Source organism: Gastrolobium bilobum, unplaced genomic scaffold (genome assembly GCF_033153095.1).
Source record: "Gastrolobium bilobum isolate Gb01-03AN ecotype WA unplaced genomic scaffold, APGP_CSIRO_Gbil_v1 utg56655, whole genome shotgun sequence".
NCBI lineage: Eukaryota > Viridiplantae > Streptophyta > Magnoliopsida > Fabales > Fabaceae > Gastrolobium > Gastrolobium bilobum.
In genome coordinates, this window is record NW_026896372.1 from 1 (window position 1) to 14908 (window position 14908).

At 39.4% G+C, this 14908-nt stretch overlaps 1 protein-coding gene across 1 annotated transcript; it reads left to right on the top strand.

Annotated features, from left to right (window-relative positions):
- Nucleotides 1-10149: 10149 nt before the first annotated feature.
- On the top strand, nt 10150-12413 carry LOC133299410 (uncharacterized). The gene is made up of 2 exons (XM_061498861.1): nt 10150-10657; nt 11832-12413. Exons 1-2 carry the CDS (start codon nt 10218-10220, stop codon nt 12079-12081), a joined length of 690 nt encoding a protein of 229 aa, XP_061354845.1. The 5' UTR covers nt 10150-10217; the 3' UTR covers nt 12082-12413.
- The last annotated feature ends 2495 nt before the right edge of the window (nt 12414-14908 follow it).

The window sequence follows — 14908 nt, forward strand, 5'->3', positions numbered from 1 at the left end:
ACTTTTGAGTTGAGTTGTATAAATTGTTAGATGATCCGGTCTACGTATTGTAGTTCCGTGACTAGAGACTCTTACTTATCTTATTTAATTAATGAGGTATTTCAGTTAGCTGTTTATTGCAATGTACATACATGCGATATTTTGAAAATGTTAAGTAATCATGTTGGTAATGATTAATGACATCATAATTGAAAAGAAAAAGATATTCCGCATTTTTAATTAAGCGCAGCTTAATACGATAGTATGATAACATTACCGGATATATACGAGGTGTTACATTTATGGTATCAGAGCAATGGTTCGAGGGAAAAGCCTGTATGTATTGCAATAGCTAGGATGTCTGGTTGCGTCTGTCTTGTGTGTTTATTCCGTCGAATTTTATTATGTTAATGCATACGTAATCACATTGCGTGGGCCTGATCAACTCATAATTTGTGTAACTTGTGCAGAGTCATGGTAAGGTCTGGGAGAACACGAGAGACTTCTGAGAATCAACCCGATCCTATCCTGACTGCATTGGCTGAGATGCAAGCGGCCAGGTTAGCCGATCAAGAGGCCACTAGATTGGCCAACGCGACAATGATGGACGTTGTTCGCGAGATGAATTTGATAGCCGCAGAAGAGGTTCGTGAAGCGAACCGGAGGACCACTGAGGATGTCCTCGAGGCGAACAGGATGGCGAACATGTCGATGATGAGAGTCATGTTGGAGGAGATGAGGGTTGGTCTTGCTGTAGGTCAGTTTCCACCGCCACCGCCGCTTCTACTTAGTGTTCAGGATGAGAGCCTGAGTCACTTTGGTAGTGCTACTCATGTCGCTGAGACGATGGATACCCTTGTGGAGCCTGCTGAGGATCGTGACGTGATTGATCACCGGCTGAATGCTTTCAGGAAGCATAAGCCACCTGTGTTTGATGGGTCTTTGGGTCTTATTGCTGTAGCGAGATGGCTACAGGCGCTGGACAAGATATTCCGGGTCATGCAGTGTACAGACCCGCAGAAGCTGATGTTCTCGACTTACATGCTGGAGGGCGATGCCCATGAGTGGTGGACGAACACCTCTCGTGCTTATGAGATGCAGGGTCATGTCATGACGTGACCATTCTTCGAGGAATGCTTTTTGGGCAAGTACTTTCACTACGATGCGCAGGAGAGGAAGCAGGGGGAATTTGATAGATTGGTTCAGGGCTCGATGTCTGTTGACGAGTACCTGGCCAAGTTTAATGAGCTTGTGAAGTTTGCGCACTTCCGGATGGTTCCTCCTACTCCGATGTTTCTGGCTGCTAAGTTCTGCAGAGGACTTAGTGAGGTGATTGCTGAGCATATTGCTGGAGCTGCTTCGAGGGATTTTGGTACACTGGTTTAGCAGTGTAAGTACATTGAGGATGTCTGCATAGCAAGCAAGGCCAAGAGGGCCAAGGTCGACGAGACCAAGGGGACTGTTAGTTCCACTCCTCCTCCTACTTCTTGGAAGGACAAGAAGTTTACTAGGAAGGGCAAAGGTAAACAGTTGGCGACTAGGCAGGCGCCTGGTGAGTTTAAGAGGACTGCTTCACAGCAGGGGAGTTTTGCTAGGCCTCCTTCCACTCCGAGATGTGCGGGGTGCGGAAAGGAGCATGCTGGTCATTGTGCTTCGGGTCAGCTGATCTGCTTCCAGTGTGGCAAGGAGGGCCACTTCTCTAGAGATTGTCTGTCGTCTACGGCGAGAGCTGCAGCTGTTCAGGCAGTTCCTTTGCAGATGGTTCCGATGGCTTCTACTTCGGCACTTGCGGTGCCACCTTCTGTTGGGCGTGTGTACACCTTGGATAGGCAGCAGTCGGACCGCGCTCCGAACCTTGTTAGAGGTACTGTGTCTATTAGTGGTTTTGCTGTTGATGCATTGTTTGATTCCGGGGCTACGCATTCGTTTGTTGCTACCTCGATTGCTTTGGGGCTTGAGTTGCCCATGTCTGTGCTTTCTCCACCGTTGCGGGTGACTACCGCCACTGGAGAAATTTTTGATTCTACCACTGTACATCGCGATGTAGCGTTTCAGTGGGACGATCGTGAGTTCTCGGTGGATCTGATAGGATTGCCGATGGCCAACTTGGAGATTATTCTGGGCATGGATTGGTTGTCTAGAAATTGTGCACTGATTGATTGCTGTGCAAAGCGCGTGGTGATGTCTCCATGTGATTCCACAGCTAGTTCCTCGCCATATATTTCATTGCTGCAGGCTAGGAAGGCCTTGAGAGCAGGGGCATTCGGTTATGTCATGTTGGGAGATTTGGTGAGTGGGACACAGGAGGATATCACCGGCATTCCTGTGGTGGGGAAGTTCCTCGAGGTGTTTCCTGAGGAGATTCCTGAGTTTCCGCCACAGCGGGAAATAGAGTTCTCCATTGATTTGTTGCCTGGTGTGGGGCCGATTTCTTTAGCTCCATATCGGATGTCGCCACCGGAGTTGGCTGAGCTGAAGAAGCGTATTGAGGATCTTTCTGCGAAAGATTTCATGCGGCCGAGTGTGTCTCCTTGGGGAGCACCGGTCATCTTTGTGAAGAAGAAGGACGGGACAATGCGATTGTGCACCGACTACAGACAGTTGAACAAGGTGACGATCAAGAACAAGTATCCCCTTCCTCGGATTGATGATCTGTTGGATCAGCTCATGGGTGCTTGCGTGTATTCCAATATTGATCTCCGGTCCGGATATCATCAGATTCGGGTGAAGCAGGAGGATGTCCCTAAGATCGTGTTTCGTTCGAGATACGGTCACTTTGAGTATTTGGTGATCCCGTTTGGACTCACCAATGCGCCGGCAGTGTTCATGGATTACAGGAATAGGATTTTCCAGCCATATCTGGATCAGTTTGTGATCGTCTTTATTGACGACATTCTGATTTACTCCAAGACTGAGGAGGAGCATGCAGAGCATCTGAGGATTGTTCTGCAAGTGTTGAAGGAGAAAAAGCTTTATGCTAAGCCTTCTAAGTGAGAGTTTTGGCTCAAATCAGTCAAGTTTCTGGGGCATGTGATTTCAGCGGACGGAGTTGCAGTGGATCCCAACAAGATTGAGGTCGTGCTGGATTGGGAGAGGCCCAAGACAGTTACGGAGGTGAGGAGCTTCTTAGGTCTGGCAGGTTACTATCGGAGGTTCATCAATGGTTTCTCCACGATGGTTCTCCCTTTGACTCGCCTTACCCGAAAGGAGACTCCATTTGTGTGGACTCACGAGTGTGAGGCGTGCTTTCAGGAGTTAAAGAAGATATTGACTACTTCACCTGTGTTGGTCCTTCCTGATCCTGAGAAGCAGTTTTAGCTTTACTGTGATGCTTCTGGAAAGGGGTTGGGTTGTGTGTTGATGCAGTCTGGTAGAGCTGTTGCTTTTGCTTCGAGGCAATTGAAGCCTCACGAGGAGAACTACCCGACTCATGATTTGGAGTTGGCTGCGATTGTGTTTGCTTTCAAGATTTGGAGGCATTACCTGTTCGGTATGCAGTTTGCGGTGTTCAGTGACCACAAGACCTTGAAGTATCTGTTTGATCAGAAGGAGCTAAACATGAGGCAGAGGAGATGAATGGAATTTCTAAAGGACTATGACTTTGAGTTGAAGTACCATTCTGGCAAGGCCAATGTGGTAGCTGATGGTTTGAGTCAGAAATCCGTGAATCTATCCAGTTTGACGATGGGTGACTTCAACCTCATAGAGAAGTTTCGAGATCTGAAGGTGACATCCTTGTTTGGGGGTGCATTTCTCGAGATGGAGGCTGTGAGAGTCAGGAATGAGCTTATGGAGAAGATACACGAGGCGCAAGTGCAGAGAGAGTGCCTCGACTACGTGAAGAACCCGGACGGTGTGTCTTGGAATGAGGATGGACTTCTGTTGTTTCATAAGCGTGTTGTGATTCCTCGAGGTCCTTTGACCGAAGAGGTTATGGCAGAGGCCCATAAGGGACATTTTACTGTTCACCCTGGTGCTACAAAGATGTACCAAGACCTGAAGAAGAATTTCTGGTGGCCAGGAATGAAGAAGGATATAGCTGTGTATGTGTCCAAGTGTTTGATATGCCAGAAGGTGAAGATTGAACATCAAAAGCCGTCTGGTAAACTTCAACCTCTTGAGATTCTGGAATGGAAATGGGAGAGCATTTCCATGGACTTCGTTGTGGGTTTGCCGAAGACTCAGGTTGGCTGTGACTCGATATGGGTCATTGTGGACAGACTGACGAAGTCTGCCCATTTTCTTCCAGTGAAGGTGAGCTTCACTACTGAGCAGTTGGCCAAACTGTATGTTCGTGAGATCATGAGGCTTCACGGGGTGCCCGAGAGTAACATCAGTGATAGGGACCCGAAGTTCACATCTCGGTTCTGGGAGGCGTTGTAGGGAGCTTTTGGGACTCAGTTGAGACTGAGTACAACCTATCACCCTCAGACTGATGGACAGACTGAGCGGACTATCCAGACCTTGGAGGACATGTTGCGGGCTTGCACGTTGGAGCAGGGCTCGGCATGGGATAGGTTCATTCCATTGGTGGAGTTTTCGTATAACAACAGTTTTCATGCTAGCCTGGGCATGGCACCCTACGAGGCGCTCTACGGTAGGAGATGTCGTACACCTACCTGCTGGTCTGAGGTTGGGGATCGTGAGTTGTTTGGCTTGAACTTTGTCCAAGATACCACCCTGCAGATCCAGATGATCAGGAAAAAGCAGAAGCAGGCGCAAAATCGCCAGAAGAGTTACTACGATGTCAAGCATCGTCCACTGGAGTTCAATGAGGGTGAGCACGTGTTTGTGAGACTTTCACCTGTCACCGATGATGGACGAGCACTCGGAGTGAGGAAGCCGAGCCCACAGTTTATTGGGTCATACTAGATTCTTGGTAGAGTAGGACATGTTGCCTACCGGCTTGCCTTGCCTCCGAACTTGGCCAACATCCACGACGTGTTTCACGTGTCTCAGCTTCGCAAGTATGTAGCGGATCCTTCGCACGTGGTGCAACTGATGATGTGGGGCTTCAGGAGAACTTGAAAACTCTCGTCGGACCACTCAAGATTCTCGATCGTGGCGAGAAGCAGCTGAGGAGCAAGATCATTCCGATGGTCAAAGTGCAATGGTCAGGAAGAACTCTGAGGAGTGTACCTGGGAGCGAGAGGACGAGCTTCTCCGGCAGTATCCCAACTTTCGAGACATGTATATTCTGATTTTGAGGACAAAATCCTAAAAAGGTGGGGTGAATGTAAGAACCTGCACCGTTAATTAAGGAAATTAATCAGTTAATTATGAGTTTAATGAGATAATTCCATAATTGATCATATTAATTATTATGAGGCTCTAATAATTATAGTAAGTGAGTAATAATGCTGAAAGTCGCTTTTCTGACGAAAAGTGCAGATACCGGTTCTGCTAGTCGGTATAAATGCGTACCGAAAAAGTATCCCAGAAAATTATAAAAAGTACATGATAATTACTAGAATAATATGTAGGACTTGTAAAACGAGTTTCAAGTTAAAATAATGAGAACTGGTGCCAGAAACTGATATTGGCTATGAAAAGCGCGTACCGGAAAGGTGCTCCGAAAAATATGATAATTCTTGTAAAATTGAGTAGGTTAAGAATCCTGAGTTTGGGATTAAAATGCTAAGCGTAGCATTTAAAGCTAATACTGTGTGTTAGTGACTTAAACCGCCTATATATAGTGCTTGGCATTAAAACCTAGGTTGATACTCAGCCATTTGGACGTGAGTGGCTGCTGGTGGCTGCTGCTCTCTGCCTTCTCCACCATTTCTTGACTTTCCTTGTAGCTTTTCTTCACATTTCCTTCACCAATCATCCTTGTGTGAGTGAGATAGAGCCTTGGGAGTGGGTGGGAGACCTTCTTGCTGAGTTGGAGCTGCTGTGTGAGGGGTTGTGGTTGCTGCCTCTGTGTTTGTGAAGGGAGTACACCTTTGGCTTGGCATTTGTGGTGCCAAGGAGTCACCTTTTGGTGCAAGAACCAACCTTTGGTGGAGTATCTTCGTTTTGGGACCAAGTCAGAACCTTGGGAGTTGGTTGTGAACTCCAAGAGCCTCCCATTTCTGAGTTTGAAGCTTTGGTGAGTTGCCTAACCTCGATCATGAGTTTAAATGATTTAAATGTGGTGTCTTTGCATGTAAATGGGTTAAGCAAGTAACTAACATGTGTATGAACCTGTATAGACCTAAAAATGGAGTCTTGAACGCATTTAATTGGTAAAAGTTGGACCTTTGTTGGATATCTTCGCGAAATGCAGAAATTGCATTCTGTCGCGAAATATCCGGATATTTGGTCGATAAATATCCGGATATCCATATCCGGATATGGATATTTGGATATCCATATACGGATATTGCCAGTGAGATATCCGGATATTGTTATCCGGATATGCCTCCGACAGATATCTGGATATGCTGAGTTTGCGAGGAACAGTAGCTTACTGTTCAACCAAAACTGATGTTTGGGGGTTTGTGGACCCTAGATTGATGAAGTTGAACTTCTGTAATAATTGGACTAAGTCAGAATCAAGTGATTAAGGGCTTATGGCTTTGTGGGAAGCCTTAAGACGTAAAACGTAAAAGGAAAACGTAAATCAGATTGTGATTTGCTGTGTTTGGACATTGAGCTTGTGTGGACTTGACTTGGATTGATTGCTTAAGAGGTAAGCTTTCGTGTTCTCGGTTAGCCATGTTGTGGTTCCACCATGTCCCATGGGGGTATGATTATATGCATGCTGTGTTACATGCTTTGAATATTTGAAATGTTGTTGAGCTTTACGGGTAATGGCTTTTAATATGCATGTGTTGTTCCATCTTGACGGTAAGCCTGAGTATGTGGCGTCATACAAGACGGTGATTCGGGGTGGATGTAAGTGGCGTCTTGCACTATGTGTGGGTATTTGACGTATATAAATCCTGTATTTCTCTGGCCAGTAGAATAGAATTGACACACATGACATGATTATCTGCTGCATTGCACTATTTTAGAACTGATGATGATAAACTGCTTTTGAACTTATATTGCACATGTAAGTGAGCTTGGGGTGGAAGATCCTTGAGGACCCCTTGCCTTACTGAGATTTCTTGTTTAGAGATTCACCCCACGTTTGGGGAATGCTTATTTCAGGTTCAGGTAGTATGGGAACTGATGCCTCTGGCGGTAGGAGGCCAGAGCTTAGTTGATGTTTAGTGCTGTTCATATTATGCTGGCATGACTGGATTGAATGCTGTTTATATTTTCTGTCATTTATGATTATTGAGTTGAGACTTATGTTGGGCTTTGTTGCCTTATTTGGATGAGCATAAGAGTTGTCCATGCCACTATGTTGTCAGTACTTTTGAGTTGAGTTGTATAAACTGTTAGATGATCCGGTCTACGTATTGTAGTTCCGTGACTAGAGACTCTTACTTATGTTATTTAATTAATGAGGTATTTCAGTTAGCTGTTTATTGCAATGTACATACAGACGATATTTTAAAAATGGTTAAGTAATCAAGTTGGTAATGATTAATGACATCATAATTGGAAAGAAAAAGATATTCCGCATTTTTATGTGTAATTTTTTTTAAATAAATGTTTTCTTCTTGAGTTGCTTAACTTTTTTTGCTAGTTTTTTGTTTGGAAGTTTGAGTCAATTGACTACTATAATAGACATGATAAAAAATAATACTTATTTGTTCTTTAATTGTAGAGAAGTTTGGTTATGAATAACCATAGATAACCAATTATTTTTATGATTTGGTAAATAACTAGTTTATAAAATATAATGTAGTTTCATATGAAATCGATTTTTAAAAATAACTGGTTTTTAAAATGTGAAGCAGTTTGGTTATATATCAATTTGGTTCTTTTGTACATTTTGAACACCCTACCAAGCACATATAAACCTCGAACTCCACGTTGTCATCCATTAATAATACCAACTACAAAATGAAAATCCAAACTTTGATATCTAAAAAACATTCCAAAAACATAAAACAAAACAGGAAATCTTTAAAAGTTGATTGATTTAACCACCTATTACATTAAAAATAGGAAGGCATTAGACATCATATTCCATGCTAAGGGAAATGGTTATCAAAACATTATTGTAAAAAAGAGCGATTTCATTACATTGTTCGAATGCAAAATATCTGAATCGAACATCAGATTTTAAAGCCCAGTCTAGGTGAAGAATAAACTACTAAAATAATTCAAACTTATCAATATTATCATTTACAGGACACACCCACACAAAACGATAAAGCAGTCAAGGAAGTTTAACTAACATGCTTAAATGTTGAATTCACAAAATATAAGTAGGTAAATTGCTTAAATTCAAAGTACAGAGTGATATTTAGAAACAAGACCAAAGTACATGGTGCCAATTTGTAATTTGGTCCACTCTTTTAATTGGAACCAAAATTTGTGGTTTTTTTAATCTCGTATTTAGTTTCATGTTATTTTAAAAATATATTAAACATATAATAAAATACGTAAGTTCTGTCTTATTTGAAAGTAATATGCTTACGAAATGTTAATTAAAGCAAATTACAAGTTTGTGAAATTTCAATTTTTGACAAATATGAAATTTTAAATTCAAAATTCAAATTCTTGAATTTATGATACAACCCAAATATATTTAGTCATAAGTTATTTTATTTACATTTTTCATACATACTTCACCTACTACTCTCTTTTCTTAAAATTCTGATTTAATGATGTTAAAAAATGATAAATAAAATAGATATGAAAAAAAAGTAACTAGAATAACTTATCTTATATATTTAATGTTGCATTTTATTTTATTATTTTATTTCATTTGAACACCGTGTTTCAAAATAGTTAAAACAGTTTAACAAGAAATAAGATAATTGCTTATACATGGGCATGAAGTACAAAGCACGTTCAATACAAATTATGAGCAGTACATACAGCGAAACTTCTTTCAACTGAAGCAGCATTTAAGGACAGTTTCAAAACAGTTGTAACCACAGGGTGACGAAATTATATTAAAACCATACTAGGAGAGTTTGATAAAATAAAGTGGAACACAAGTAATCTGATGATAATTTTACTAATCCAAATTATTTCTGAAATTTGATATCAAAATACGAGATTCTGTGAATTAAAAATCATGTATAGGAGAAAAATTTCAGTGATCTCGGATTATTATAGATTCAGTGATCCGAATCAATTAAAATTAGATAATTATTGGAGAGAAAGAAAATGAAATTTATTTTTTATCCAAATGTCACCCAATAAATGAATGGAACACATGAGTCTGGAGCACCAATTTTTTTTCTCAATTTCAAAAAACTCAGAAAAAAATATGTAAGAAATGGATATATTTGAACCACCCAAGTAAATAGAGGAACCACACCAATCTATCCCGGATTTGGTAGTTAAACTCTATTGCAGTGACGATACTGTAGGGGAGGTCTCGTGGAAAAATAGCTTGGCGCCAGGAGGATAAAAATAAAGCTTAACACCTACTTTCTTTTTTTGATTACCTTTTTCGCATATGTATAAGATCGAATCCATTCGATTTTGAATTTTCAAAAAGATTATGAATAACTGATTCTTCCCGAGGCGTAGCAGTTGACTGGACATCTAGTGGTGAAGGACTGTTTCAGTGCGGGCCACGAGAGCGGGATCAAATCGAGGCAAACTCTGAATACCTAGATATGACCTCTAAATAACAAGATAATAGATTTTATTTCTTTTACTTGAGAAATTTTTCCTTTCATTCTCATTTCAATTTTCATATTCTATTTTTTTTAAGTAAAGTGGGTGGGTTTCATTCTTTGCTTTATGTGTAGGTGACAAAATTTATTTTGAATGACACATGACTGAAATAAAATCCATTTAGTAATTTTATGCATTAGTTATCATTTTTAATTCTCCAAAAATATAATGGGTAAATTATTTATCCTTTTAAATTCATAACTTATATCCTTTCACTACTCACAAAGAGGTAGAACTCACACTTTTATTTTTGTTGTCAACGCTCTTTTCTTCTTTATTTATCTCTTTCTCTTTTTAAAATGACACCACTTTATATCCGTTAAAATAACACACACTCTGCCCAAATATAATTGGCAATAACTTAACATTATCACAATCCGAATTAAAATGGTTAAACAAATCAAATCAAATACAATCTGAGTTCACCGAAACAGTCAAAATAATTGTTCTTTTGTTTTGTTTTTGTTTTGGTTTTTCCCATTACTCTAACTCAGTTAGCCATGGAGGAATCAGCACCGCAACCACCACTGCCGCCGATGACGATCGACGGCGCCGACATAGACGCGGCGCTGGCGAAGTCGCACGTGCTGACCCGGCGCGAGGTTATCGAGCGGCGGCTCCGCCGTGTCAAGCAACTCTCGCGGTACTATCGGCGCCACTACTGGGCCCTTATGGAAGAACTCAAGCACAAGTACAAAGAATATTACTGGATCTACGGTAAGAGTCCTTTCAAGGAGGATGAGAACCTCCCAAACGGCACCGTCGTTTCGGGGGGCAACGCAAACGGCACCGAGAATACTGCCGTTTCGGACGATATCGTTCGGTGCGCTTTTGGTGGGTGCAAGACGAAGGCTATGGCGCTCACAAGGTTCTGTCACGCTCATATACTGTTGGATTCCAAACAGAGTCTTTATCTGGGATGCAGCACCGTCGCCAAAAAGTGAGTTTTTTTTTTTTTTTTTTTTAATTTCTTGTTTTATGTGTTTGCTTGCATTTGGGGAATGTTCTAGATGATGGGAACGTGAAGTGAAATAGTGAATCTTGAACAAAAAGTTGTAAGAGGATGTTCGAATAATTGGGTTTCTTGCAGTTTGGAAAATAGTGTGATTTCTGGGATAGTTATGTAGAAGAAGCAAAGATGGGGTTTTTAATTTCTTTATTATTTTGTAATTTTCTTTTTTATTTTGTTGGTTTCTTTTTTCTCTTCTGAGAATCGGTTGTGGCTTTGGAAAAGATTAATTAGGGCACTTGAGGAAATGATATGTGTTGTGGTTGGTGTAGTTTAACAGAGTTTTGCAAGTAGACGAGAAAAATGGGTGAATGTTACTTTTGTGCTGTGCCTATTGTTATTGGTTACTGTTTTTTCCTTTCTTCCTGAATAAACGGTTTTCGTTTTCCTCTTTAGTTTTGAATGATCGATACCTATTTAATTCACTTTTTTTTTTTTTTTGAGTTAAATCATAAGAGCTTTTAGTTCTTGTTTCAATGATATAATCTCAATGTGATGGGCACTCTTTTTGTCAAAGACATCATTTTATTGCTCCCACCTCAATCTTTGTTCCGTTCTTGGACAGAAACAAGATAAATAGCTCTACTTACCAATAGAAATCGATATCTTACCTTGTGACGAGTGATGTCTTATGGCACTTGCCTAACTTCTGTTAATAGTCTAGTTCATGGATTATGTGAGAGGGACAAGTTTGATTCAAAATTCTTGAGAATATACAATAATTTCACTTTATTGATCAACCATGTTTTTCAGATATTGTCACCTTAGCTTACATACTGAAATATCACCTGCAAAACTTCCAACACACATCTGTAGACTTCAGTTCTTGATCTAGTTGTGTGTCATGGCAGCATACATGTAAAAAATTGTTCACTTCACCACCTCCCCAACGCACCATCTTGCACTCTTCAGTTTTTAGATTCTATACAGAAAACCATTCTATTCAAAACTTGGACTTTTGTGCTTATCTTGCTAATTTAATGTATTGGAATATTGGGTCCTTGTTCCAATTGATAAATTGATTTTTCGTCCTTTTCCATTTCCATGCACCGGATATTGTCTAGTGCAGACAGTTTTACTGATGAGATTTTTGGCTTTTATGCAGTTTACCAACAGGGCCTTCTTTTTGTAATAAGCCAGTATTGAGGTCCGTGGTTCCTCGTGCATGCCCCAGTCATTACCAATTAGGTGAAAAGTGTTTGCTTCGTGCAGTAAAAAGGGCAGGTTTTAATATCCCAGCTAATCGTAAGCCTAATCCCAAGTTACATGTAGTAATTCCTGAATTTGTCCGCCATATTCAAAACAAACGAAAAATTGCACGAAGGGCAGCTGTACCTAAGCATGAGACTGAATAAAAAAACAAGATTAAGTTGCTGTTATTGAAAACATTATTGATTACAAAGTAAATAGGGTGGGCAGATTCCAAATTCTGAGAAACAAGATTATGATTTGGTGTTGAAGCATCAAGTGTCAATAAAAAATATGTACGTAGATGCCTGTAAATTGTGAGTACTCTTGGCATGTCCTTAAATCTTTGTTTTTGTTTTTGTTTGTTTTGTTTATTCTTGCCTGTATATTGTGAGTACTCTTGGCATGTCCTTAAATTTTTGTTTTTGTTTTTGTTTTTGTTTGTTTTGTTTATTCTTGCTCAGTCATTTTACTCTTTGTTGACACCCTATGAGCAGCATCACGGTATATTCAATTGTACATGTTATTAACAATGGGAATTTGTTTGCATGGATTGAGAATCTAAGCCCTAAAGTTTATATTCTTGATGATCACTTGGCAAAATCATTTCACTGTAGTGCATGGGCTTGTTTTTTCTTAAATGAATAAGAATACAAAAAATGTGTGATGATTTCATTTTATCTGTTTAAATTTTGAGATTTCCTTTATGGCTCATTGATGATTTGGATATACCATTTCAGAGACATTTTAAATTTCTATTCTTGCGAGAACCCAAAGAGATGGAATTGGGAAACCAAGTGCAATTAAATTTCATCTACCTGCATGTTCACAGGCATGTAAGGGATATTCATGACAGTTCTGTTATTTTTTGTTCTTGCATTGCAAATCGCCCTAGCTTTTAACAGTAATAAGGAATATAAATGGCTACGAATTCCTTGTGTTATAGCTCCGTCTCTAAATGATGAAATGCTGACTGCTCTTCATAAATACAGTGATAAGTCGTGTGTTCAGATGCTATTGATATCAGTATCTGGAAACTCTGATATCAATAGAATACCTGAACCTCATTATTTATATGGTAGTTACAAATTCTATTGTATAAGTTGTTTTGCTGCAGGACTTTTGATTTGTGAGTGCTCTGTTGTGGTTTTTACACTTGAACTCCATATTTACGAACAGTGAAGTGTAATTCTGATTTTCAAAAATATCCTCATATTCAGGTTATTTGAATAGTTTCTAAGAGCAGTCTTTAGTAGTTGGTGATTATGGGCCAGGCTTTTTCAAGTTTAAGCTATTGTCTGGGCCTGGGTTATGCCAGGAGCTTGTACTTACAGATATTTTTTCTTAGCTTTTAAATCAAAACAAACTTAAAGAGGAACAACCAGTAACATTTTGCATATTTGTATGGGGTCTAGTGCTTCTCATGTCATAGGAGATAAATTTATCTTTTACACATATAAAAGTGTATAGGATTCATATTCTCTCTCTCTCTCTCTTCCTCATATTGACTCATATGAGCTCCACACATTTTTATGTGTGTGTAGGAGATAAATTTATCTCTGAGAAACATTAAATCCATTTGTAAGACATGGTACGCAAGCTAGTTAAAATTATGTTTGTATATAACAGGTTTTTATATGAAAAGATGAAGTGATCATTAAAATTAATAAATTAATATGTAATATTATGCACTTTGCTGGGCCTTTAAACAGATCTTGAGCCTAATCAGTATTTTTAATCTTGTCTGGTTTGTTAATTTGGACCTTGGCTCTGTGACCTTGACAAGAGGCTTTCTGTAAAATCCCAATAACAATAGGGCATTGAATAACTGCATGTCATCTTTCATTTTAGTTAGTTAGTTAGATATTGTATTTATAAAATAAAACCATAGGCAGAAATGTTTTCCCATTTACATTCTTTTCACCGTTAACTGGGAACACCTTTTCCAAATCATGCAATCAGTTTCAGCTGGAGGGAGGTTCGGACTAGTTGCAGCAGTTTCCCTGCCACTTGTAGTATCTTCCCAAATTATCTTTGGATATTGCGTTTGCTGTCGGAACTAACCTATTTGTTAAAGGATATCTGATGAGAACTCTGAGTTTTATCTACCTTCGTCAGCTATTAGACTTTTCTTGAGGGTAATAGGTCCTTCATAGAACTTTCCTCCTTCTGAGGTTCTTTTTTGCAGAGCTATTTCCTTTCTGGTACTGGATAGTATTTACAATTTCTTTGTCAGAAAATAAACATGGAATGAAGTAGAAAAATGTTTGGCTGGATGCTTTCAATATTCTTTTCGAGCTTATCTCAAAAACTACTGTTTTTTTTTTTTGGTGCAAGTACCAAAAAGGAAAAAAGATTCAAGACAAGTAGCCTTTGAAATAACCTAGAATTTATAATTAAAAGCCAATGCAAACATAAAGTTACAGGAACAAAAAATTACGTAAATACTTCCATAAATGTTGCTTCTATAACATAAGATTAGAAAATAGTATATCTATTGATGTAAACAAAATCTAAATATAATAGATGTTCTGGTTTTGATTGTGCACCAAATTGACTGAGTCCTATAGCAAATGTTGTTGTTCAAATGTTGACTTAATGATGGGCCTGAACAGCATGATGATAATAGCAGAACATTCCAAATGCTTTGGTGATGGCTTCCTGTTGTTGTTCAGATGGGGTAATTGCTGGTTACCACGTTTTCTAGTATCAATTTGCCTGTACAAAGTTAACTGTGTTTTAAACATTTTGCACAAAAAATAGATTGAAAATTCCATATCAGCAGTAGTTTGAGTTCTGTTTTCGCCTTTTCCTTACTAGAAAGAGGCTGTTGTTTGCATAAAAGAAAGCCAGCTAGTATGAGGTGTAAGCTTAATTTAATATATTGAGGTTTAATTAAGTCCATTGGCAGTATTGTTCCCATGGATATATAGAAGGTTGTCTTGGCACCTCTTTTCCTGTGTTGGTGGAAATCTGTGTGCATATCGACCTTTT